General features: G+C 45.7%; 1 protein-coding gene and 1 pseudogene across 3 annotated transcripts in view; one reads left to right on the top strand and one right to left on the bottom strand.

Annotated features, from left to right (window-relative positions):
- Window positions 1-13,848: 13,848 nt before the first annotated feature.
- Window positions 13,849-13,938, bottom strand: LOC116271359 (annotated as a pseudogene).
- A 1,508-nt stretch (window positions 13,939-15,446) lies between these two features.
- Window positions 15,447-24,979, top strand: part of TENT4B (terminal nucleotidyltransferase 4B) — an 85,682-nt gene continuing 76,149 nt past the window's right edge. The window contains exon 1 of one of the 3 annotated variants that reach the window (XM_009196403.3): window positions 15,447-16,394. In XM_009196403.3, the coding sequence (XP_009194667.2) occupies window positions 15,754-16,394 (641 nt within the window). In that variant the 5' untranslated portion in view covers window positions 15,447-15,753. The remainder of the gene's footprint in view (window positions 16,395-24,979) is intronic. The other 2 variants (XM_009196405.3, XM_031658263.1) reach the window with 2 other exon arrangements.

Below are 24,979 nucleotides of genomic sequence, written 5' to 3'. Positions count from 1 at the left end.
AATTAGCCGGGTGTGGTGGCGGGCGCCTGTAATCCCAGCTACTGTGCTCCAGCCTGGGCAACAGAGTGAGACTGTGTCTCAAAAAACAAAAACAAAAACAAAACACACGCACACACACACACACAAAGATATATTTTTAGGAGTGTTTGGGTTCTTCTTCAACAGGACCAGGTCTCCCCTTCATTCAAGTGGTCCTGGATCAGTAAAGTGGCTGATGTCCAGCAATTCACTGAGGGGCTCTGACTTGATCTTTATGATTCATGTTAAACTTTTGTTCATCTGACCTAGAAATGTTCTGCATATACAGATCAAGTAAGAAAATATTTCACTTCTAGGAACACCCTGATAAACTTGCCAGTGCCAAAGGTCTTCATGAGTCAGACCATTCTGATTGCTGCCTTGATTCTGCTGTTCATCATGGCAAGCACACCCCCGTTTCCTCTGTTGGTTGAGTGCCAAAACTTGGCCCCTGCCACTCTGGGCAGGGGTGGGATCCAATGACTCCCCTTGCATTTAGGCTTCCTGATTCTGTGAGCTCAGTTTCCACTGAAAGGCCAGGCTGGCTGGGCGCAGTGGCTCCCGCCTGTAATCCCAGCACTTTAGGAGGCCGAGGCAGGCGGATCACGAGGTCAAGGAGATAGAGACCATCCTGGCTAACACGGTGAAACCCCGTCTCTACTAAAAAATACAAAAAGTTAGCCGGGCGTGGTGGCGGGCACCTGTGGCTGAGGCAGGAGAATGGCGTGAACCCGGGAGGCGGAGCTTGCAGTGAGCGGAGATCGCGCCACTGCCCTCCAGCCCGGGCGACAAGAGGGAGACTCCGTCACAACAGAGCTCTCCAAGGATGTGCTCCCCTCACGATGTTATGTTTCACTGTATAGGTGAAAGGTGTGTCTTTTGAACCTTCCCAGTGTGGCTGAATAGGCCTTAAATGACAAATTCACTCTAGCATGCCAATCTCCCTAAGCTTCTGAATTCCTTTCCCTACATTAAACCAAGGCAGGTACAGCATTTCCAATTTGCTCACCATGGGCCAGGTTTCGGTCCATGTTTTCCATGTTTGAGCCAACCAACCAAAATGTTAGAGCCTTTTCTTTTCTTTCCTTTTTTTTTTTATACCCCCAAGACAGAGTCTTGCTCTGTCACCCAGGCTGGAGTGCAGTGGCTTGATCTCGGCTGACTGCAACCTCCACCTCCCGAGTTCAAGCAGTTCCCCTTCCTCAGCCTCCCGAGTAGCTAGGATTACAGGTGCCTGCCACCACATCTGGCTAATTTTTGTATTCTTGGTAAAGACAGGGTTTCACCATGTTGGCCAGGCTGGTCTCGAACTTGACCTCATGATCTGCCCTCCTTGGCCTCCCAAACTGCTGGGATTACAGGTGTGAGCCACCGCACTCAGCCGTGGTTTTTTTTTTTTTTTTTTTTTTTTTTTCCAGACAGGGTCTCACTCTGTCAGCCAAGCCAGAGTACAGCTCACTGCAGCCTCGACCTCCCAGGCTCAAATGGTCCTCCTACTTCAGCCTCCTGAGTAGCTTGGACTACAGGAACACACCATCATGCCTGGCTGTTTTTTTTTGTTGTTGTTGTTGTTGTTTTGTTTTTTGAGATGGAGTCTCACTCTGTCACCCAGGCTGGCATACAATGGTGCGATCTCGGCTCACTGCAACCTCCACCTCCCGGGTTCAAGCGATTCTCCCACTTCAATCTCCTGAGTAGCTGGGACTACAGGTGCACATCACCATGCCCAGCTAATTTTTGTATTTTTAGTACAGATGGGGTTTCACCATACTGGCCAGACTGGTCCCGAACTCGTGACCTCAAGTGATCTGCCCACCTCAGCCTCCCAAAGTGCTGGGGTTACAGGCATGAGCAACTGTGCCCAGTGTGTAATTTATAAATTATACTTTACCATAGGTATGTGTATATAGGAAAAAGCATAGTATATGTAGGGTTCAGTACTATCCATAGTTTCAGTCTTCCACTGGGGGTCTTGAAACATATTTCCTTAGGCTAAGAGGGGACTACTCTACTTGAGTTTTCTAATTTATATGGACAGAAATGGGAAAGCATGTGTGAGAATGGATACAAAGGGTATGGGATGATGGCGGAAAGAACATAAGGCTGGGTCAGGCTAAATTAATTGATTTGGGCCCACTAAGCAGAGATTGTGCCTTTAATTCTTCAGTTTAGGGAGTTAGAAAGGCTCTAGGTCAGGTGTGGTGGCTCATGCCCGTAATCCCAGCACATTGGGAGGCTGAGAAGAGAAGATCCCTTGAGCTCAGGACTTTGAGAGCAGGCTGGGTAACACAGCAAGACCTTGACTCTACTAAAAAAAAAAAAAAATTAGGCCGGGCATGATGGCTTGAGCCTGTAATCCCAGCACTTTGAGAGGCCAAGGCAGGCAGATCACCTGAGGTCAGGAGTTTGAGACCAGCCTGTGCAACATGGCAAAACCCTGTCTCTACTGAAAAAAAAAAGAAAAGAAAGGAAAAAAATTAGCCGGGTGTGGTGGTGTGCATCTGTAGTCCCAGCTACTCAGGAGACTGAGGCAGGAGAATCACCTGAACCCAGGAGGTGGAGGTTGCAGTGAGCGAGATTGTGCCACTGCACACCAGCCCAGGTGACAGAGTGACACTCTGTCTCAAAAACAAACAAACAAAAAAAATTAGTCATCGGAAGAGATTAACAATAACTAATAATAAAATAGAACAACTATAACAAACATGCTGTAATGAAAGTTGTCACTCACTGTAGTCTAACTTGCAATTTGAGGTGTGACAGCAAAACTAGCATGAATTTCATTTCTTTTTCCTTCTTCACAGTTTCACAGATAAAAGATTTGTTCTTACTATAGATCTTAGCAACCTCAACATATGAGTTTTTTTCTTTCCTTATTAAGTTGTGCACTTTCACCTCTTCACTTAGAAGAAGTACTTGACAGCTTCTCTTTGGCATATCTGAATAGCCAGCACCATTACTCTTACACTTTGGGGCTACTATTGAGTGAAATAAAAGCCACTTGCACACAAGCACTGTGATACCATGACAGTCAATCGGATAACTGAGACAGCTACTAAGTGAAAATGAGTGAATAACATACACAGTGCAGGTATGCTGGACAGAGGGATGATTCACATCCTCGGTGGGATGGTGTAAAATTTTGTTTTTTTTTAAAAAAATGTATTGTATTATTTTATTTCTATACTTTATTTCTTTTAAACAACCCTAAGACCATTTAGCAATGACATGAGATTTTATCACACTACTCGGAACAAGACGCAATTGAAGTTATGAGTTGGTTGGGCATAGTAATTCATGCCTATAATTCCAGTGCTTTGGAAGGCCAAGGTGGGAGGCTCCATTGAGGCTAGGAGTTCAAGACCAGCATGGACAACATAGTGAGACTCCCATCTCTACAAAAACAAAACAAAACAAAAAAATTGGCCAGGTTTGGTGGTGCACACCTATAGTCCTAGCTAACTTGGGAGGCCGGGATGGGAAGATAGATTGAGCCCAGGAGTTCGGGGCGGCAGTGAGCTATGATCACACCACTGTATTCAAGCCTGAGTGGAGAGCAAGACCCTGTCTGTCTCAATAACAAAACAAAACAAAACAAAACAAAAACAGAAAAAAAAGTATGAGCTGCTTACGTCTGGAATTTTTCATTTAATACTTTTAAATCATGGTTGACTGTGGGTAACTGAAACTGTGGAAAGCAAAGCCATGGATTGGGAGGACTGCTGTAGTTCTTTTGGAGCATCGCATTCCTCCTCTTGGATCACACTTTGTACTTGACCTTAGGGGCCTACTGGTACTTGGGTCTAGTTACAGGTCTAGAACCAAAGGGGGATGTTGGGGTGGTCCTGTAACAGAATCAGCATAGTCTTGCCTGTCAACTGCCTCAGTGGAGGCCTTTACAGTTTCCTCAGGCAATGCAGAGTTAATTCCCTGAGATGGGGGTTGGAGAGTGATGGGGAGACCCATACCACTGGGATGGGGAGGCCTCTTCCACTGGCAAGGGAGACACATCAGACTTTAGGGGCTCAATGTATCTTATCAGGGTCTTCCCACACAGCCCTATTTCAATTTCCAGGATCCTGTCGTTTCCCAATCAACATGCTCACTTTAACAGTAGATGCCCTGTGAGACTAGATATAATTCAGTCAGTCACAGAATGAGGTTCTGCATTTGAATTTCAGCAGTCTCAGCTCTGTGGCTATAGGAAATAGAAGTCTTCTTCAGGCTTGCATACAAGCTCCAAAGCAATCTGCGTTACTAACGCTGTCACAGATACACCCAGAAATAATGTTTAATCTGGGCATGCTCTGTCCCAATAAAGTTGACACATAAAATTAACTATCACACACATATATACACACCAAAGACCCCAAAGTGGCTTGTAAACTGAGCAGTTTTGTTTCTAGAACAGTAGAAATAAAAGACATTTTGGCTGGGCAAGGTGGCTTATGCCTCTAATCCCAGAGCTTTGGGAGACTGGGGCAGGAGGATCGCATGAGTCCAGGAATTCAAGACCAGCCCATGGTGAAACTCTGTCTCAAAACAAACAAACAAAACCACAAAAAATTAGCTGGGTATGGTGGTGCATGCCTTTAGTCTTAGCTACTTGGGAGGCTGAGGTGGGAGGATCATCTGAGCCCAGGAAGTTGGTGGAGACTGCAGTGAGCCATGATTGGGCCACTGCACTCCAGCCTGGGTGACAGAGTAAGACCCTGTCTCAAAAATAAATAAATAAATAAATAAATAATTAAAGAAATTTGGATTATTCTGAACAGCATACAAGCTTCAACATTGCTAATTATTTTTAAGTCTCACTGGAAAATATTTCCCTACTTGGAATCCTCCTGGTATTTATAAAGGAGGAAAATAACATGAAACTATAATGTATATTTTGTGCAAAAAGAGGAAGGTTTGTAAATGGGGCCTAAGATTATTAATAACTGGAGCAAATGCTTCACAATGTAAATGATGAAGATACTAATATTAATAAACTATTATTTATGGTTTTTACTAACTCCAGAATAAAATACATTAATCACATACTGTCTAAAATTTAGTTGTAATGACAGTTTGTTTTTTTGAGACAGGGTCTTGTTCTGTTGCCCAAGCTGGAGTGCAGTAGCAGGATTATAGCTCAACCCAAGAATAACCTTGAACTCCTGGGTTGAAGGAATCCTCCTGCCTCAGCCTCCAAAGTAGCTGAGACTACTGGTGCACAACCCACCACACCCAGCTAATTTTGTCTTATTGTTTCTTCTTCTTCCCCTCCTTCTCCTTCTCCTCCTTCTCCTCCTCCTCCTCCTCCTCCTCCTCCTCCTCCTCCTCCTCCTTCTTCCTTCTTCTCTTCTCCTTCTCCTTCTCCTTCTCCTTCTCCTTCTGCTTCTCCTTCTCCTTCTTCGTTATTATTATTATTTTGAGAGGGAGTTTCCCCTTGTTGCCCAGGCTGGAGTGCAATGGCGTGATCTCGGCTCACTGCAACCTCTGCCTCTCCGGTTCAAGCGATTCTCCTGCTTCAGCCTCCTAAGTAGCTGGGATTACAGGCATACGCCACCATGCTCAGCTAATTCTGTATTTTTAGTAGAGACAGAGTTTCACCATGTTGGTCAGGCTGGTCTCGGGCTGCTGACCTCTGGTCATCCGCCCACCTTGGCCTCCCTAAGTGCTGGGATTATAGGCGTGAGCCACCACGCCCAGCCTATTTTATTTTTTGTAGAGATGGGGAGTCTCATCATGTTGCCCAGGCTGGTCTTGAACTCCTGGCTGAAGCAATGCTATCCTCCTCAGCCTCCCAAAGTGTTGGGATTACAGGCATAAGCCACCACATCCTGCCTTAATGACAGTTACTAATAATATCAGGTAGTCGTTGTAGAATTTCCCTTCTGTTGTGTTCAAGTTAATAAATCAAGGCCGGGCATAGTGGCTCACACCTGTAATCCCCGTACTTTGGGAGGTGAAGATGGGAGGATCATTTGAGGTCAGCAGGTCAAGACCAGCCTAGGAAATCCTGCAGATTTACCAGGGAAGTAGGAGGCTGGACTAGAATAGTAATGCCAGCCCAGGTAGGAGGATCGCTTGAGGCCAGAAGTTCGAGACCAGCCTGGGCAACATAGGAAGACCCCCCCCCCCCCAATTTCTACAAAAAAATGAAAAAATTAGCCCGGCATGGTGGCACATGCCTATAGTCCCAGCTACTTGCGAGGCTGAAGCAGGAGGATCACTTGAGCCCAGGAGTTCCAGGATGCAGTGGGCTAAGGTCGCACTACTGCAAGCCAGCCTGTGACAAAGTGACACTTCAGTTCTAAAAATAATAAATAACTAAATGAAAATACATTTAAATGTGCATGATTCTTGGGTAGTTTTCTTTCTTCTTGTTTCTCTACTAAATTTTTACTCTGTAGAACTTTGGTGTTTCAGTGAATCTTGCAAGTTAAGACCATCAATTCAACATGTTTCTTGTCTAGGAAGAAACATATTGGGAATGAATAGGATGCTAAATTACAGAGGAACATGTCTGGGGTTGTAATAGCTGTGTTTTTTGACTTATCAACTTAGATGATTTTCAAGACTCCAATAAATGTCTGTTCTTTTGTTCTAAATAGCAAAATGAAAAGGTTGAGTAAAATCGATTATTGAAATTGGTGTAGTATATTTTTTAAAATGCAGCAGTAGATTATTTGGGATAAAACATTGCAGATTTGTTGGGGAAAGTGAATACAGTTGTTCCTTGAACTGTGTGAGTTCACTTTTATGTGGATATTTTCAATAAATATATGGGAAAATTTTTTGGAGATTTGGGACAATTTGAAAAAACTTGCAGAATAGCCTAGAAATGGCAAAAAAAAAATTTTTTTTTAAAGTTGGCCAGGCGCAGTGGCTCATGCCCGTAATCCCAGCACTTTGGGAGGCCAAGGCGGGTGGATCGCCTGAGGTCAGGGGTTTGAGACCAGCCTGGCCAACATGGTGAAACCCCATCTCTACTAAAAATACAAAAATTAGCCAGGTGTGGCAGCACACCCCTGTAATCCCAGCTACTTGGGAGGCTGAGGCATGAGAATCACTTGAACCCAGGAGGCGGAGGCTGCAGTGAGCTGAGGTCATGCCACTGCACTCCAGCCTGGGGGACAGAGTGAGACTGTCTCAAAAAAAAAAAAAAAAATTAAGAAAAGTTAGGTATGAATGCACAAGATATATGTAGACACTAGTGTATTTTATCATTTACTACCATAAAGTGTGCACAAACTTGTTATAAAAAGTTAAAATTTTGCCAGCGCAGTGGCTCACTCCTGTAATCCCAGCACTTTGGGAGGCTAAGGCTGGTGGATCACGAGGTCAGGAGCTCGAGACCAGCCTGGCCAACATGGTGAAACCCCATTTCTACTAAATATACAAAAATTAGCCGGGTGTGGTGGCAAGCACCTGTAACCCCAGCTACTCAGGAGGCTGAGGCAGGAGAATTGCTTGAACCCAGGAGGCAGGGATTGCAGTGAGCCGAGATCACACAACTGCACTCTAGCCTCGGCGACAAGGCGAGACTCTGTCTCAAAAAAAAAAAACAATAAAAAAAAAAAAATTAAAAAATTAAAATTTGCCCAAACTGACGCACAAACATACTTACAGATCATACATGGCATCATTCACAGTTGCAAAAAATGTAAACAAACATAAAGATGCAGTAGTAAATCATAACTGAAAAAAATTACCTGTAGTACACAGTGCAGTACTGTAATAATTTTGTGGTTACTTCCAGTTGTTATTGAGAATATTTGCTTAAAACAGCAGGTAACACTAATCAATCATCTGTGTGAGCAATTGTCTCTTTGGCAAACTGTCTATAGCAGTAAAAACTGATCTCTTTCAGTTCTCGAGTAGAAACTTTGTTTCACATATGGGACCCATTCTAGTGATGCTGGAAGTGCCTCTTTTAGAAGAAAAAGTTGAATTGCTTGCTATGTACCCCACCCAGATTGAGGTCTGCAGCTGTGGGTGCCTGCCATTTCAGACAGATGATTCACCCTGTAAACAGATGACATGAAGTTAAGGTATCAGTAAACACAGTACAGTACTGTAAATGCATTTTATCTTCCTCATAATTTATTTTGAGACAGGGTCTTGCTCTGTTGCCCAGGCTGGAGTACGGTGGCACGATCTCAACTCACTGCAACCTCTGCCTCCTGGGCTCAAGAAATCCTCCCGCCTCAGCCTCCTGAGTAGTTGGGACTACAGGCATGTGACACCACAGCCAGCTAATTAAAAAAAATTTTTTTGTACAGATGAAATTTCACTATATTACTCAGGCTGGTCTCTAATTCCTGGGCTCAAGTGATCCTCCCACCTCAGCCTCCCAAAGTGCCGAGATTACAGGCATGAATCACTGGGCCTGGCCTCTTATAATTTACTTAGTAACATTTTATTTTCTTTAGCTTACTTTATAATAAGAATACAGCATTGTCTGGGTGTGGTGGCTCATGCCTATAATCTCAGCATATGGGGAGGCCGAGGTGGGGGAATCACCTGAGGTCAGGAGTTTGAGACCAGCCTGACCAACATGAAGAAATCCTGTCTCTAATAGAAATACAAAAATTAGCCGAGTGTGATGGCACATGGCTATAATCCCAGCAACTCTGGAGGCTGAGGCAGGAGAATCGCTTGAACCTGGGAGGCAGAGGTTGTGGTGAGCTGAGATCACGCCACTGCACTCCAGCCTGGGCAACAAGAGCGAAACTCTATCTCAAAAAAATAAAGTAAAATAAAATAAAATAAATCAAAATATGTGTTAATTAAATATTGATGTTATCCATATGGCTTCTGGTTAGCAGTAGAGTATTAGTAGTTAGGGTTTTTGCCTTTCTTTTTTTTTTATTAGAGATGGAGTCTCACTATGTTGCCCAGGCTAGTCTCAAACTCCTCAGCAATCCTCCCACCTCAGCCTCCAAACTGTTGGGATTACAGGTGTGAGCCACTGTGCACAGCCTCTGTTTTTTGTTTTGTTTTTGTTTTTAGAGACAGTATCTCTCTCTGTTGCCCAGGCCGAAATGCAGAGGTGTGATCATAGCTCACCAAAGCCTTGAACTCCTGGCCTCAAGCAATCCACTGGCCTTGGCCTCCCACAGTGCTGGGATTACAGGCATGAACCACCACACTTGTCTAGTAGTTAACATTTTGAGGAATCAAAAGTTATATGCTGGCCAGGTGTGGTGGCTCACACCTGTGATCCCAACATTTTGGGAGGCCAAAGTGGGGCCTAGGCAACCTAGGCAATACAGTGAGACCCCATCTCTACAAAAAAGGGAAAAAGTTAGGCGAGCTTGATAGCACGTGTCTGTAGTCCCAGCTACTCGGTAGGCAGGGGCAGGAAGATTACTTGAGCTCGGGAGGTTGAGACAGCAGTGAGCCAAGATCATGCCACTGCATTCCAGCATGGGCAAGAGAGTGAGACTGTGCCTCAAAAAAAAAAGTTACATGCCAATTTTCAACAGTGCTGCTGGGGTCATTACCCCAACCCTGAGTTGTTCAAGGGTCAATTGTACATTTTAGTGTATGTGAAATACCCAACTGTTTTACTTTGGACTGCATGCTTTTTTTCTTTAAAATTTTTTTTTTCTTAAAATTGATGGGGTGCCCAGGTTGGTCTCGAACTCCTAGGCTCAAGGGATCCTCCCACCTTTGCCTTCCCTGTAGCTGAGATGATAGGTTTGTGCCACCATGTCCAGGGAGCTGATTGATTGATTGATTTTAAGACGGGGTCTCACTCTGTCACCCAGGTTGGAGTGCAGTGTCGTGCTCTCGGCTCACTGCAACCTCCGTCTCCCGTGCTCAAGTGATCCTCCCACCTCAGCCTCCCAAGTAGCTGGGACTGCAGGCACAGGCCATCATGCCTGGCTAATTTTTTGTATTTTTAGGAGAAACAACATGTTGCCAGGAAGGTTTCGAACTCCTGGGCTCAAGCAATCTGCCCATCTTGGCCTCCCAAAGTGCTGGGATTACAGGAGAGAGCCACCGCGCTCGGCCCTAGCTGAATGATTTTTAAGGTACCTTCTAGAAGACATGCTTTTTAATTCTATACCATGGCGCACATCTGACACTCAATCAGTGCCTCATCTTGTTGCGCCCAGAGCAGGTTCCTGACCCAGGACCTTGGTGTTTGTCGTCCCCTCTGTCTAATCGACCACTCCTTAGATGGTCACAGCCCACTCCTTCGCTTACCGCTCGGCTCAAATATCGCTTCCTCAGAGCAGCCTTCCCTGATTAGCCCATCTAAAAATAGCATACTGTCACTGTCCTTTAGCCTGCCTTCTTTTTCTTCATTGCATTTACCACTGTCTGACTTTATAGGCTTCCCTTGCTCACTGGCAAACTAGGTCCACCAGGGCAGGGACCTCATCAGAATTGTTCGTTGCTGTATCCCCAGAATCTGGCATCTAATAGTTGCTCAAGACCATATTTATTGAATTAATTGAATGAATTACAATTTGAGTTTAAATATTTACTTCTTTTTGCCTCCTCAACCAGACAGGAAATTCATGGAAGGCAGCCACAGGCCCTGGTTGCTTATTTATCACCTCTAAAGCAATTAGCTCAATTCTGCATGGATGATAGACATTCAACCAAGATTTGCTGAAGACCTTGAAACAAGGATAAGTTACACGGTTACCAACATGCATTCTTTCCAGGTGAAAGAGCACAGTGATGCCTTCTCTTTCGGCCCACACATCACAGTCTACAAAGTTGTTTTTTTTTTTTTTTTTTTTGAGACAGAGTCTCCCTCTATTGCCCAGTTTGGAGTGGAGTGGCATGAGCTCAGCTCACTACAACTTCCCCCTCCTGGGTTCAGGTGATTCTCCTGCCTCAGTCTCCCAAATAGCTGGGATTATAGACACACGCCACCACGCCTGGATAGTTTTTTGTACTTTTGGTAGAGATGGGGTTCCACCATATTCGCCAGGCTGGTCTTGAACTCCTGACCTCAAGTGATCTGCTCACCTCGGCCTCCTAAAGTGCTGGGATTACAGGCATGAACCACCACGCCTGGTCATACGGGTTTTTTGTTTGTTTGTTTCCAGACAGAGTTTCGCTCTTGTTGTCCAGGCTGGAGTACAATGGCATGATCTTGGCTCACTGCAACCTCCGCCTCCCAAGTTCAAGTAATTCTCCTGCCTCAGCCCCCTGAGTAGCTGGGATTACAGGCATGTGCCACCACACCAAGCTAATTTTGTATTTTTAGTAGAGACAGGGTTTCTCCATGTTGGTCAGGCTGGTCTTGAACTCTCAACCTCAGGTGATCTCAGCATCCCAAAATGTTGGGATTACAGGCGTGAGCCACTATGCCTGGCCAATAATGTTTAGTTTTTTGAGCTTTCCATTTTTCTTGTTTGAATTAAAAAGAAAAATGTTTCCCTGATCTTATGTCTTGAGATTGAATTTAAAACATTTTTGTAGTTACTTTTTTTTTTTTTTTTTTTAAACAGGCAGAGTCTTGCTATATTGCCCAGACTGGTCTCAAACTCCAAGCCTCAAGCCACCTTTCGGCCTAAACCTCCCAATGTGCTGGGATTATAGGTGTAATCCACTATGCCTCTCCTGAATTTTTTTTTCAAGCAGAGTTTAAGAAAATATATTTAAATTTTTAACTTTTATTTCCTTTTCTTCTCTTTTGAGACAAAATCTTGCTGTGTTGCCCAGGCTGGTCTTGAACTTCTGGGCTCAAGTGATCTTCCTGCCTCAGCCTCCCAAAGTACTGGGATTACAGGTATGAGCCACTGTGCCTGGTCATTTTTACTTTTGAGACAGGATCTCGCTCAGGCTGGAGTGCAGTGTCACAAACATGGCTCACTGTAGCCTCGACCTCCTGTGCTCAAGCCATACTCCCACCTCAGCCTCCCGAGTAGTTGGGACCACAGGCACTCGCCACTAAGCACAGCTAATTTATTTATTTATTTATTTATTTATTTATTTATTTATTGAGATGCAGTCTAGCTCTGTCACCCAGGCTGGAGTGCAGTGGCATGATCTCGGCTCACTGTAACCTCTGCCTCCCAGGTTCAAGCGATTCTCCCACCTCAGCCTCCTGAATAACTGGGATTACAGATATGGGCCACCATGCCTGGCTAATTTCTTTTTTAAGTAGAGACCGGGTTTCATCATGTTGGCCAGGCTGGTCTCAAACTCCTGACCTCAAATGATCTGCCTGACTCAGCCTCCCGAATTGCTGGGATTACAGCTGAAGAAAGCCTTTTACTTAACACACTTAGGGTATTACTATGGTGTAACTGATGAATTAGCATCTGATAATAGTTTGGATATCTGTCTCCTCCAAATTTCATGATGAATATTTTTTTTCTTTTTCATTACCTTGATCCTACATTACAGGAAAAGGCCCAGCTCATTTTTAAATGTTTTGTAGAGACAGAGGTCTCACCATGTTGCCTAGGCTGTTATCAAACTCCTGGCCTCAAGTATCCTTTCACCTCAGTCTTCCGAAGTGATGGGATTACAGGCATGAGTCACTGCACCCTGCTCATATAGATATGTGTGTGTGTGTGTGTGTGTATATATATATACTTTTTTTTTTTTTTTTTTTTGAGATGGAATCTCAGTGTGCCACCCAGGCTGGAGTGCAATGGCGCGATCTTGGCTCACCAAAAGCTCTGCCTCCCAGGTTCAAGCGATTCTCCTGCCTCAGTCTCCCAAGTAGCTGGGATTACAGGCATGTGCCACCAAGCCCGGCTAATTTTTTGTATTTTTAGTAGAGATGGGGTTTCACCACGTTGGCCAGGCTGGTCTCGGGAACTCCTGACCTTGTGATCTGCCCGCCTCGGCCTCCCGAAATGTTGGGATTACAGGCGTGAGCCACCGCACCCGGCCGGAGATTGAATTTTTAAAACAAGTATGAGGTCATCAAACAAAATCTATTTCTACACAATGTTTTGTTTTTGTCAGTGTGAGTAACATAAAAAATACCGCTAGTTATTTTCCTGGCTATGTAATAATTAGTATATAGCAAATTTTATTCAGGGAAAACTTTTTTTTTTTTTTTGAGACAGAGTCTTGCTCTGTCACCCAGGCTGGAGTGCAATGGCGAGATCTCGGCTCACCACAACCTCCACCTCGCGGGTTAAAGTGATTCCTTGCCTCAACCTCCTGAGTAGCTGGGATTACAGGCATGCACTACCACACCTGGCTAATTTTGTATTTTTAGTAGAGATGGGGTTTCTCGATGTCGGTCAGGCTGGCCTCGAACTCCCGACCTCGGGTGATCTGCCCACCTTAGCTTCCCAAAACGCTGGGATTACAGGCTTCAGCAACCGCCCCCAGACAGAGAAAACTTTTAATACTGATTTCTAGTAATGTAACAGCAATAATCAAATAGAATGAACCAAAATTCCGAAGGGTTTTGGTTTGTTTGTTTTTGTTGGACAGGAAGTAGGATTTATTGGTGAGTATTAAGAGGGGGCAGCACAGTGGAAGCCCTCACGAGCACAGGGCATGCCACTTGTCCAGAGGGCCATGATGGGGATGTACTTGATCTCACAGTCATCTGCGATGAGCCACTTCTCAGCCACCATGTCTTCAAATTCATCCGCATTGAACTTGGTGAAGCCCCGTTTCTTTGAGATGTGGATCTTCTGGCAGCCAGGGAACTTGAACTTGGCCCTGCGCAGGGCCTCAATCACATGCTTCTTGTTCTACAGCTTGTTGCAGATGGACATGATAACTTGGCCAATGTGAACCCTGGCCACAGTGCTCTGGAGCTTTCCAAAGGCACCTCGAATGCCTGAGTGGAGCCTGAACTGGCATAGTGCAAGATCAGAGACATGAACATACATCTGAAAGGCCTGTCTCCACGGTCCCTTAGAGCAGCCCATACAAGAAACAGGCTGTATACACTACCAAGGAAGCTGTTGTTTGCAGCTGAAGGGTCTTTGTGTGTTTTCCGTATTTATGGTCATACTATTTATTCTCTTATCAAAAAAAAAATATATATATAGGTAAGGTCAGGCATGGTGGCATACCCCCTTGTAATCCTAGCAGCTTTGGAGTCCGAGGTGGGAGGATCGCTTAAGTCCAGGAGTTCCAGACCAGTCTGGGCAACGCAGAGACTTTGTCTCTACGCCTTGTTGACGCGTGCCTGTAGTCTTAGCTACTCGGAGACTGAGGCAAGAGGATCCCTTGAACCCAAGAGGCCGAGCCTGCAGCGAGCTGGGAAAAAGTTACTGAACTCCAGATGACAGAGCAAGAGTTAGTCTCCAAAGAAAGAAAAAGGTAGAGCAATACTTAGTTCTATCATAGTTTTCCATTATTTGTCATTAAAAAAATAGAAGGCCATTATCAGCCATCAGGGACTTGTTCTGGACTTTGGATCAACTTTAACGGGCCCATATAGAAGCTGTTCAATTACTTTTTGTCTCTTGATTTAAAATACTTAACATTCCCCTTTCCTTGTCTTTTTAACCACAGAGATTTGAAAGACATGCAAATAACGACCCAGTGGACAATCTTTGCTGATGCTAAATCTTCATTTTAGCCTTAAAAGGTTGTCGGTTTTCTTAAAATTTAATGCTGAACTCAGAAGAGCTTTCTAAGGCTGTTGGTGCACCTTACGGCAGGAGAGCGTCTTTGCTACGCCGCTCAGGAGTGTGTCTGCTTCTGAGTGCATCTACACGTGTTTGCGTGTCCGTGTAAAGTGGATTGAGTGTGTGGCTGTGGCTTTCAGCCCTTGGCTCACACTCTCAGTCTTAGTGGCCTCCCCCAGGGCTATGCATGGGGTGCAGGTTTCTGTGGCTTCGGGCCGGGATGAGGGGTCCCCTACCCCGGCCAGGGCGCAGCAGGGCGGGGCGCAAGTAGCTGTGCAGGGTCTCGCGCAGCCCGCCCCGGGGCACGCGCTCGGGCGGGGGGCGTGTCCACACCCCACCAGAAAGTGTTATAGGCTGTTTTTTTAAAAAGAAAGTGTTTTAGAAAGCAGGCAGAAGCCGAGACGTCAGGGGGAGTTGGGAGGGCCCGGGGTCCAGCGGCCACAGGGATGGGAGGAGCGAGGGGCGGGGCGGCACCTCCCACAACGCGCTCCCTGCGGGGCGGGCGGCGACCTCCATGCGGTCTCGTCCAGTCTCAGCGCCGGTGAAGCCCAGGCAGAGGAGCCGCGCGCGCGTCAGAGGCCCCCGGACACCCAGGTACGTGGACCCCTCCGCGGATGGCGCAGGGACGGTTGGGCCGGGCGGTTGCGGCCCCGTAGCGCCGCGGCCTCTGTGACGCATGGCGCGGCCTCCGGGACTGCTGTGCGGAGCGGGGGGGGGCGGGGCGGGGCGAGTGGGCGGGCGGGGCGGCCAGGCGGAGCGAGCGGGGCGGAGCCGGCAGAGGCCCCGCCCCGGCCCGGAGGAGTGAGGACGCTACGGAGCAGGCGCGTCTCGCCGCCGCTGCTGCCGCCGCCGCTCGCCCTTCTGTGGAGCCGCCGCCGCCGCCGCCGCCATTTGCACGGGGACCCTCAGCACAGGCCTGGCGGAGGGGCGGAGGGGCGGAGGGAGGGGGAGGGCCCGCGGAGCCCCCGAGGGCGGGAGCGACGCCGCCGGCGCCGGCCCGGCTCTCAGGGCGACCACAGTCGGGTGGCGGGCTCCCTGAGCAGCAGCAGCAGCAGCAGCGGCGGCAGCAGCAGCAGCCGAGGCCGGGCGTGCGCCTGAGGCGGCGGCGGCGGCGGCGGCCCTGCAGGCGGCCGGGAGGGGCGGGGGCAGCGGCCGCCGCCGTTTGATGGATCCGAGGATCGCCTGGTTCCAGCCAGAGCAGCTCGGACCGTCCAACAGTCTGTGGATGCAGATCTGGGAGACGACCCAGGGGCTGAGGAACCTCTACTTCAACCACCACTGTCACAGCAGCGGCGGCGCGAGCGGCGGCGGCGGCGGCAGCAGCAGCAGCACGGCCACCGGCGGGAGCGGCAGCAGCACCGGCAGCCCCGGCGGCGCGGCCTCGGCCCCGGCCCCGGCCCCGGCCCCGGCCGGCATGTACCGCTCCGGGGAGCGCCTGCTGGGCAGCCACGCGCTGCCCGCGGAGCAGCGGGACTTCCTGCCCCTAGAGACGACCAACAACAACAACAACCACCACCAGCCCGGGGCCTGGGCTCGGCGGGCGGGCTCCTCGGCGTCCTCGTCCCCCTCGGCGTCCTCGTCCCCGCACCCTTCGGCCGCCGTCCCCGCCGCCGATCCCGCCGACTCGGCCTCAGGCAGCAGCAACAAGAGGAAGCGCGACAACAAGGCCAGCACGTATGGACTCAACTATAGCCTGCTGCAGCCCAGCGGAGGGCGGGCCGCGGGGGGCGGCCGAGCAGACGGCGGCGGGGTCGTGTACAGCGGTACCCCGTGGAAACGGAGGAACTACAACCAGGGAGTCGTGGGGTGAGTGCTGGCCCTGCGGCCCGATGGCCTGGCCCGTGCGAAAGCGCAGCCGAGCACACGCCCACAGTGGGGGGTTGTGAGGGTCTGGGAGCGGCCACCCCCACGGCCTGCCTTTGCTTCTGGTGCACGGGGGTGCTGCTGGCCATCCCCACCCCCCTAGTCGTCCACACCTTTCCCCAGCCTCCTTAACCGTCCCCACCCTCCGCTCTCCTGTCCTCCCTTAGTCGTCCACACCTTCCTCCCCTCCCTCTTAACCGTCCACACCTTCCCCAGGTCCCCCCTTTATCCATTCACTCTCCTCCCATCCCCCTTAGTCAAACACATCTACCCCTGACCACCACCCCGCCTCCAGCCCTCCACACCTTTTTCCCCGTCATCACAACTCAAGATGAGACCGCTTAGCACGGGCATATCATTCATTCCCTGAGAACATTGGTGTGTGAGTGTTTTTTGATGGTGCAGGACCCGGAGGTGCTTTCCTTGCCAAGAATAGAAACATCCAGAATGCTCCTCCCCCTCCCCCAGTCCCAGACAGCAATCATGTCAGCCCTGTAAGGCATTGCCTGCTCTTGACCCTTTGGCCAATCTTTTTATTTTTTAAAAATTCGCATATCACAGATGCCCTGTCTGTGGAGAGGGTGGCGTGGGATGGGTGACCGCTAAGTTTAGGCTGGCGAAGGTGGTGAGCTCTTCTGAGGCCCTGATAGAACTTTCCAGGAGTTCATGGTCCGCGGCTCCAGCTTCTCACTGTAAAGTTGTCATCCTGGCAGAGGCAGCCAATGCTTTTCATTCTAGGGGGTAGAGATTTATGCTAATGAGTGAATATTGCACCACTAGTGACTTTCTGTTTAAAGTTCAGCTGTTGGAAAATGGAATCTTACCTGACCCCTAGTGAATTATGTACATAAGCAGGGAATGTTTTCAGCTAGATCACCCTTCAGAAGAGTCCCTGTGTTGGAATAGGTTACTGAGTCTTATTTGTTTTGCAGAACAAAGCTTTTGGGTCTCGTGTGTGTGTGTGTGTGTGTGTGTGTGTGTGTGTGTGTGTGTGTGTGTAGCTTGAGTATGGAGAACGGGCTTTCAAATTGCTTTTCATTTTTCAGGTTCTGTTTTACATTGAGGGCTTTGGCATGCAAATGAAATTACCAATTAGTTATCTCATGTGAACCTTTTCCTGGATTTATTCATTCAGATCTGTCCTGCTTTGGCTGAGAGAGAGAGTTTTGTGTACCTTTTTGAAGGTCTGGATAAAATGAGTTGGTGGGTTCCATCTGCTTCCAGTGGGCTGGTGTCTGCTCTATGCTACTATTACAACTCCCACCTTTTGTGGAAAATGCAGTCAAGCGTTTTAGGACTGGTGCTGTGGTACATGTCAAACCTGCCCTCACATTCCAGAAAGGGAACCCTTTTAGGGTTGAGTCCTCTGTTGCTAAGCTTCAAGGGCGCTCTCCATGGTCATCACGTTTTATTAAAGGCTTGTGGTTCCATCCTGTTAGCATTTCCAAGTCTAAGCGTAAACCTGTGGTTTAGTGACAAGCAAATTGATGTTGAGGGTTTCTGGTAGTTTCATTTCACAGGAGTAAGCTCCAGTTAAGTAATCACTGTCAACGAAAACCTTGAAGTTCCTTAATTGCATTTTACTGAAGCCTCCTTGCATGTGTCTAGCAAAAGATATAAGTCCAAGATGCTTATTTTTTTTTTGATAAATTAGAAATTGTCTTTTCCTCTGCTTGCTATTTAATGCAGAAGATACTCTAAAAGGTTCATATTTGTACCTAGTAGATCAAGATGTTCTTGTTCCTAATTCAAATATATTGCCCTCAAAGGGATTAGGAGAGGAATTTTCATTTCCCAGAGGGATTACTGTTTTAAAACTGATTGTAAACCTCTTTAAAAACTGCTTATCACTTCACCAGATTTTCCATTCTTTTGCCTCCTCCCTTAGAGGATGTCAGCAGTTAAATTTTTTTAAAAAATTGAAAAAAGAATTTCAATTCTGAGACCTCCTAGTTTCAAAAAATACGTTAAACAATTCCCAGGAGTGTTAAGAGTGTCGGGGTGCTTAGAAATTCTTGCTTTGATTCATGTATCCTGATTTCTTTTTTTTTTTTTTTTTTTTGAGATGAAGTTTCACTCTTGTTGCCCAGGGTGGAGTGCAGTAGCACAATCTCAGCTCGCCACAACCTCTGCCTCCCAGGTTCAAGCGATTCTGCTACCTCAGCCTCCTGAGTAACTGGGATTACAGGTGCTTGCCACCATGCCTGGCTACTTTTTTATTTGTAGTAGAGACGGGGTTTCTCCATGTTGGTCAGGCTGGTCTCGAACTCCCGATCTCAGGTGATCTGCCCGCCTTGGCCTCCCAGAGTACTGGGATTATAGGCATGAGCCACCGTGCCCGGCCTCATTATCCTGATTTCTTTTTTTTTCTTTTTCTTTTTTTTTTTTTTTTTTTTTTTTTTGAGAGACTGGGTCTCACTCTGCTGCCTAGACTGGAGTGGAGTGATGTGATCATAGCTCATGGTATCCTCTAACTCTTAGGCTCAAGTGATCCTCCTGCCTCAGCTTCCTGGAGTACCTGGGACTACAGGCACATGTCACCACACCTGCCTAATTTTTTTATTTTTACTTTTTGTAGAGATGGGGCCTCCATTTGTTGCCCGGGCTGGTCTTCAACTGGCCTCAAGCACTCCTCCTGCCTTGGCCTCACAGAGTACTGGGATTATAGGCATGAGCCACCATTCTTGCCAGTGTCCTTATTTCTTAAGGAAGTTTTTCTGTTTTTGATACAGGTATTTCAAAATATCTGAATTCAGAGTGCACCTCGATGTTTTGCTGTTCTGAGATTAAATAAACTATTACCATTATTGTCTGAATTCTTATGATGTGACTGATAGTTAGCTAATAGGTTAACACGTTGTATTGGTTCTTGGCCTCTGAACTGATAGTCCAGATAGGGAGAGGACACCAGAAAGCATGTGAAAAATGGACTAGAACTATGGGACAGCTATATAGTCTCTCGCAGCTGTCTTTTGTGTTCTCTGCTTCAACCAAACTGGTTGACTTATTTAGAATTCTGACCTCTTGCATTGCCTAAGTCCTTGATGTTTTTGGTTTCTTCTCTGAACTCTCAAAGGTACTCACTTCATGCTCTTGGTATAGCCCACTTATGTTTAACTTTCCTTTTATTATGTCTTCCCTCTTACACATGACGTGGACATTTCTTTTAATATGTAGAGTAAGATATTGGATTTCATCTAAAGTCTTCAAAATAAAACTTTTGGGCTCACCATCTCAGACTTCTTCATGTATCTACAGACCAGGGATTTTGTCTGCTTTTTAAAAAAATTTTATATTTTTTATTATTTTTAAATTTTAATTTAATTTTATGGAGACAGGGTCTCGCTCTCTTGCCCAGGCTGGAGTGCAGTGGTGTGATCTTGACTCACTGCAACCTTTGCCTGGGCTCAACCCATCCACATGCCTTGGCCTCCCAGAGTGCTGGGATTACAGGTGTGAGCCACTGTGCCTGGCCTAAATTTATTTTTTTAATTTTTTTTGAGACAGGGTCTTGCTCTGTCACTCAGGCTGGAGTGCAGTGGCATGATCATAGGTCTCAGCAGCCTTGGCCTCCCAAGCTGAAGTGATCTTCCCACCTCAGCCTCCTGAGTAGTTGGGATTACAGGTGAGTACCACCACGCCTGGCTCATTTTGGTATTTTTTGTAAAGATGGGGTCTTGCCACGTTGCCCATGCAGGTCTCCAACTCCTGGCCCAAGTGATCCTCCCACCTCACCCTCGCAAAATGTTGGGATTACAGGTGTGAGCCACTGTGCCTGGCCTTATGTATTTATTTAATTATGAATGAATGAATGAGAGGGAGTCTGCTCTCTCGCCCAGGCTGGAGTGTGGTGGCACAATCTTGGCTCACTGCAACCTCTGCCTCCCAGGTTCAAGCAGTTCTCCTGCCTCAGCCTCCCGAGTAACTGGGATTATAGGCGCCTGCCACCATGCCCAGCTAATTTTTGTATTTTTAGTGGAGATGGGGTCTCACTATGTTGGCCAGACTGGTTTTGAACTTCTGACCTGCCCACCTCGGCTTCTTAAAGTATCAGGATTACAGGCATGAGCCACCGCGCCTGGCCTGGCCTTTTATGTTTTAAGTTGCTTCCACTGATTCTCTTTCTTGGGCTTTGCTGCCCTCCAGAACTGGCTATGGTGTAGGATGCTGTCCACCTGCTGCTGCTTGTCCATGAAAACGAGCCATAAACCCTTTTATTTGGAAAGACTTAGTTGTTGATCGCTATGGAGAAAGAGGGGATGGCAAGAAGTAGCAAATACAGAGAATTTGCAGAACTTGGTCTTGAGCCCTGGGTCCAGAAACTTCTTGTGGAAGGTGCTTGGTGTTTGTCCAAGCTCATGAGGATAGGTTTCTGTTGGCTGTACTGCCAGATCTGTAGATGCTTTTTTAAGGCTTGGATGACTTGTTCAAAACAACGTTTTGGAGTACAAATTTGGCTTGGGGACATCAAGACCTTGTTGGGAAACTTGGGTTTAAGATATAATTTCTTAAACTAGGATGGTGGGAATGGGGATGTGAAGGGAGAGTGAATGTGAGAGGCATTACAGGGTAAGGATGGAGAGGATTCAGATTCCTTAAGTGGATTTAATAATCACACTGTAGCTTTGAACTTGAGTGACTGGGGAAATGTTTGTGGTGTTTTTGGAAATAAGGGCCAGAAGGACTATTGGTTTGGGGAAGAAGATAGTAGGGGGATGTATAGGTAGACCCGCTAGTGGGGAGCTGAGATTTGGAGGGCGGAGATGTAGTGCTCTTCACTGCTGTAGGGCAGTATCGTCCTGTATGTGCCATCCTCTAGTGCCCTTTTTTCACCATATTGTAGTAAGCCCGAGATGTTCATTCCTTTCTTCAGCACTGCATTAAGGCTTATCTCTGCTTGCTTCTTTCTTTCTGTGTTTTTTTTTTTTTTTTTAAGATGGAGTTTTGCTTTTGGTGCCCAGGTTGGAGTGCAATGGCGCGATCTTGGCTCACTGCAACCTCTGCCTCCCGGTTTCAAGCGATTCCCCTGCCTCAGCCTCCCACGTAGCTGGGATTACAGGCATGCGCCACCATGCCCGACTAATTTTGTATCTTTGATAGAGATGGGGTTTCTCCTTGTTGGTCAGGCTGGTCTCAAACTCCTGACGTCAGGTGATCTACCCGCCTCGGCCGCCCAAAGTGCTGGGATTACAGGCATGAGCCACCACGTCCGGCCTATCTCTGCTTATTTCTGCACAGTATTATCAGTGAGATTGGTGTTACTGCTGGGCTCCAAAGCAATCAGACATAGTAAAGTAGATTGAATATGAAATAATTTAGAGGCCTTGTTCCAAGTGATTTGTGCTTTGTTTAATTTCTGTGCATTTGCAAATATAGCCCACAGTAATTCTTAGTGAACTGGAACCTTCAGGTTATTGCATTTTACTGATTTGGGTACTGAAATGTGCTTTTAAGAAGATATTAGGTTTTCTATAGTGTAGATTGTACTCTAACAATATAATTCATATTTAAGAATGTCTCAAAATTTAGTATGCTGTGTTCAGCTAACTTAACTTTATTTGTTTTTTTGTTTTGTTTTGTTTTTTTCTTTGAGATGGAGTCTTGCTGTGCCACCTAGGCTGGAGTGCAGTGGCATGATCTTGGCTCACTGCAAATTCAACACTCCTGGGTTCAAGTGATTCTCCTGCCTCAGCCTCCTGAGTAGCTGGGATTACAGGCACCCGCCACCACACCAGCTAATTTTTGTATTTTTAGTAGAGATGGAGTTTTGCCACGTTGGCCAGGCTAGTCTCGGACTCCTGAGTCAAATGATCTGCCCGCCTTGGCCTCCCACAGGGCTGGGATTACAGACATGAGCCACTGCGCCCGGCCACTAACTTAACTTTCATTCCACAACTTCCATCTTTTATCCAAAATCTGTGATCAGTGAACACTGTCACCATTAACCATTGACATTTCAGTGTTTGGACTTTTTTTTTTCTTTTCCCCCTTTGTCTTTGTGGACTCTTTTTTAACACTCATAAAGTTTTAACTATTGAAAAGCAAAAAGAAACAGTGAGTGACTTTTTGGAATTTGTTTACCCAGTGTTCACACAAAAGGCTTACTACATTACAGGAAAGATAGGATGAGAAAGGGATACTAGAAAATTCTAAGTCAGGGACAGGGGTGTGTATTAGAAAAATTCTGATCCTGGCATGCCAGATGGCCTTACATCTCAACTTCTTCTGTGAAATTCCTGCCAACAAATCATAGTGTTGGAAGTACAGAAGGGTCCATGGGAACAGAATTTAAGGGCTCCCTTGGTGATACTGAACTGATCAGATGGTTCTCACTTGTTCTCAGATAACCTGCATACTGAATATCACAGGAAGGGTATAGACATCATGGCTATGGTTAGATATTCTTGCACCTGCTGAAGCTGAGAAAATTAAAGTCATTTTTTTTTCTGTGGAAAGTAGAAAATCAAGCTTTTATATGATTTCACACAGCTTTCTATTCTCTCTTCTGTTGACTCTGTTAAGAGTAACATTTAGTGGTGGAAACTATTTCAGGATCACACCCACAACACTAGAGACTGTATTAATCACTCACACACACATAGGTATAGAGTAATCTTGAAGGGGCTGTAGGCCAGAGATAATGCTTTTTTGAAGAATTAGAGACTAGTTACCAGCACCTGGTATTTGCTGTTTCCTACAGACCTGACTGGACAGCTTAGAGTCTGCTGAGGAATTCAGAGGATGGCCAGTAGAATGTTCTTTCTACCCCAGGATATTTGGTAGGGACTCAGCTGCTATGGAATGCCAAAAAGGCTTTAAGTTTCTTTCACTATTCTTAAGATTACATGTAATTGTTTTTTTGTAAGAGATTATATATATTCAAATTGAGGATGGCTTTGAGCTAGACTTTTCCTTAATTTGGAACCACACAGCAGATGATACATTTATTTCCATCTGATAAGTTACTTGATGATGTAAAAGACATTTGAGTTAAAGATTTTTGGGAAAAAAGCTGAATGTTGAGCCATTTATGTTGTGTACTGGTTCCCTATTCACTTAGACAATTTTAAGTCTGAAAACAATCTTAACATATGCACAAGAGATTTCATGTAGTATTTGGTAATTAAATTGAGGAATTGTAGCTCAAGTCATGCTTTTTGCTGAAATAGGTGTATATATTTAGTGCAGAAACCTGTGTTTTAAAAAAAAAATTAATGTAATAAAAGTTTCAACAAAATGGAAGCCTTTATAACCATGTTTCAAATGCTATACTAAACCTTTTCCATTTGTTATTATATTAACCTCCTCATACATAGCCCTACTATTTTTTTTTTTTTTTTTTTTACTTTCTATTTTGAAATAATTGTAGATTTATGGGAAGTTGTGAAAAATAGTACAGAGCCCATGTTCCCCTCACCGAGTTTCACCTAGTGGTGATAGCTCACATAACTATAGTTTAATGTCAAGAACCAGGAAATTGTCATTGTTAGAATCCATAAGGCTTTTTTAGATTTCACCAGTTTCACATGTATTTGTGTGTATGTGTGTATATAATAGTATGCAATTTTATCATGTGTAGATCTGGGTAGCCACTCTAACAGTCTATAGTTCTATATACAGAACTACTCCATCACCTCAGAGCTCCCCATGCTACCGCTTTGTAGCTGCATGCACCCTTCCAGCAACCACTAATCTGTTCTGCATCTCTGTAATTTTGCCATTTTGAGAATGTTATATAAATGGAATCATACAGAATGTAACTTTGGCTTTTTTCTTTTACCATAATTCCTTTGAGAGCCATCCAAATTGCTGCATGCATCAGTGGTTCATTTCTTTTTACTATTGAGTAGTAGTCCATAGTATGGCTGAACCACACAATTTGTTTAACCATTTACTTGTTGAAGGACATACCAGAAGGGTGGTTTCCAGTTTTTTGACTATTACAGATAAAGCTGCTATAAACATTCATGTATATAAGTATTTTTATATGAATTAAAGTTTTCATTTTGGGGGAATAAATGCCCAAATGTTTGGATCATCTGGTAAGTGCATGTTTGGTTTTTAGAGAAACTGCTGAACTATTTATTTTCTAGAATGACTATATCCTCTTGTATTCCTATCAACAACGTATGAGATATCCAGTTTCTCTGCATCCTTGCTAGCGTTTAGTGTTACCATTTTTTTATTTGAGCGGTTCTAATATGTGTAGTGATAGCCTGTTTTGCGTTATATTAATCAATAAAAATAGCCTCATCTAATTTTAACTTTTTAATTTTAAAACATCTTGGCGGTATTGAACTTTCTCAGTGAGAAATATCTAAAATTGTGACTTGAAAGGCTTTAATTTTCAAGTTTTTCTTTGGTTTTACTCTTAGCAGTAACATTTTAATTTTTTTTGTCTTTGAAGTAATTTTCAGTGTTTCCTTTACATGTTGCTTTTTCTTAGAAACCAGTTATTAGCATGAAGTAGATCTTTAGTCTCGTTTTCTTTTTTTTTTTGAGACGGAGTCTGGCTCTGTCACCCAGGC

The sequence above is a fragment of the Papio anubis genome, chromosome 18 (genome assembly GCF_008728515.1).
Source record: "Papio anubis isolate 15944 chromosome 18, Panubis1.0, whole genome shotgun sequence".
Classification (NCBI taxonomy): Eukaryota; Metazoa; Chordata; class Mammalia; order Primates; family Cercopithecidae; genus Papio; species Papio anubis.
The sequence above is the reverse complement of the archived record's forward strand: the minus strand, read 5'-3'. Positions and strand labels throughout refer to the sequence as shown.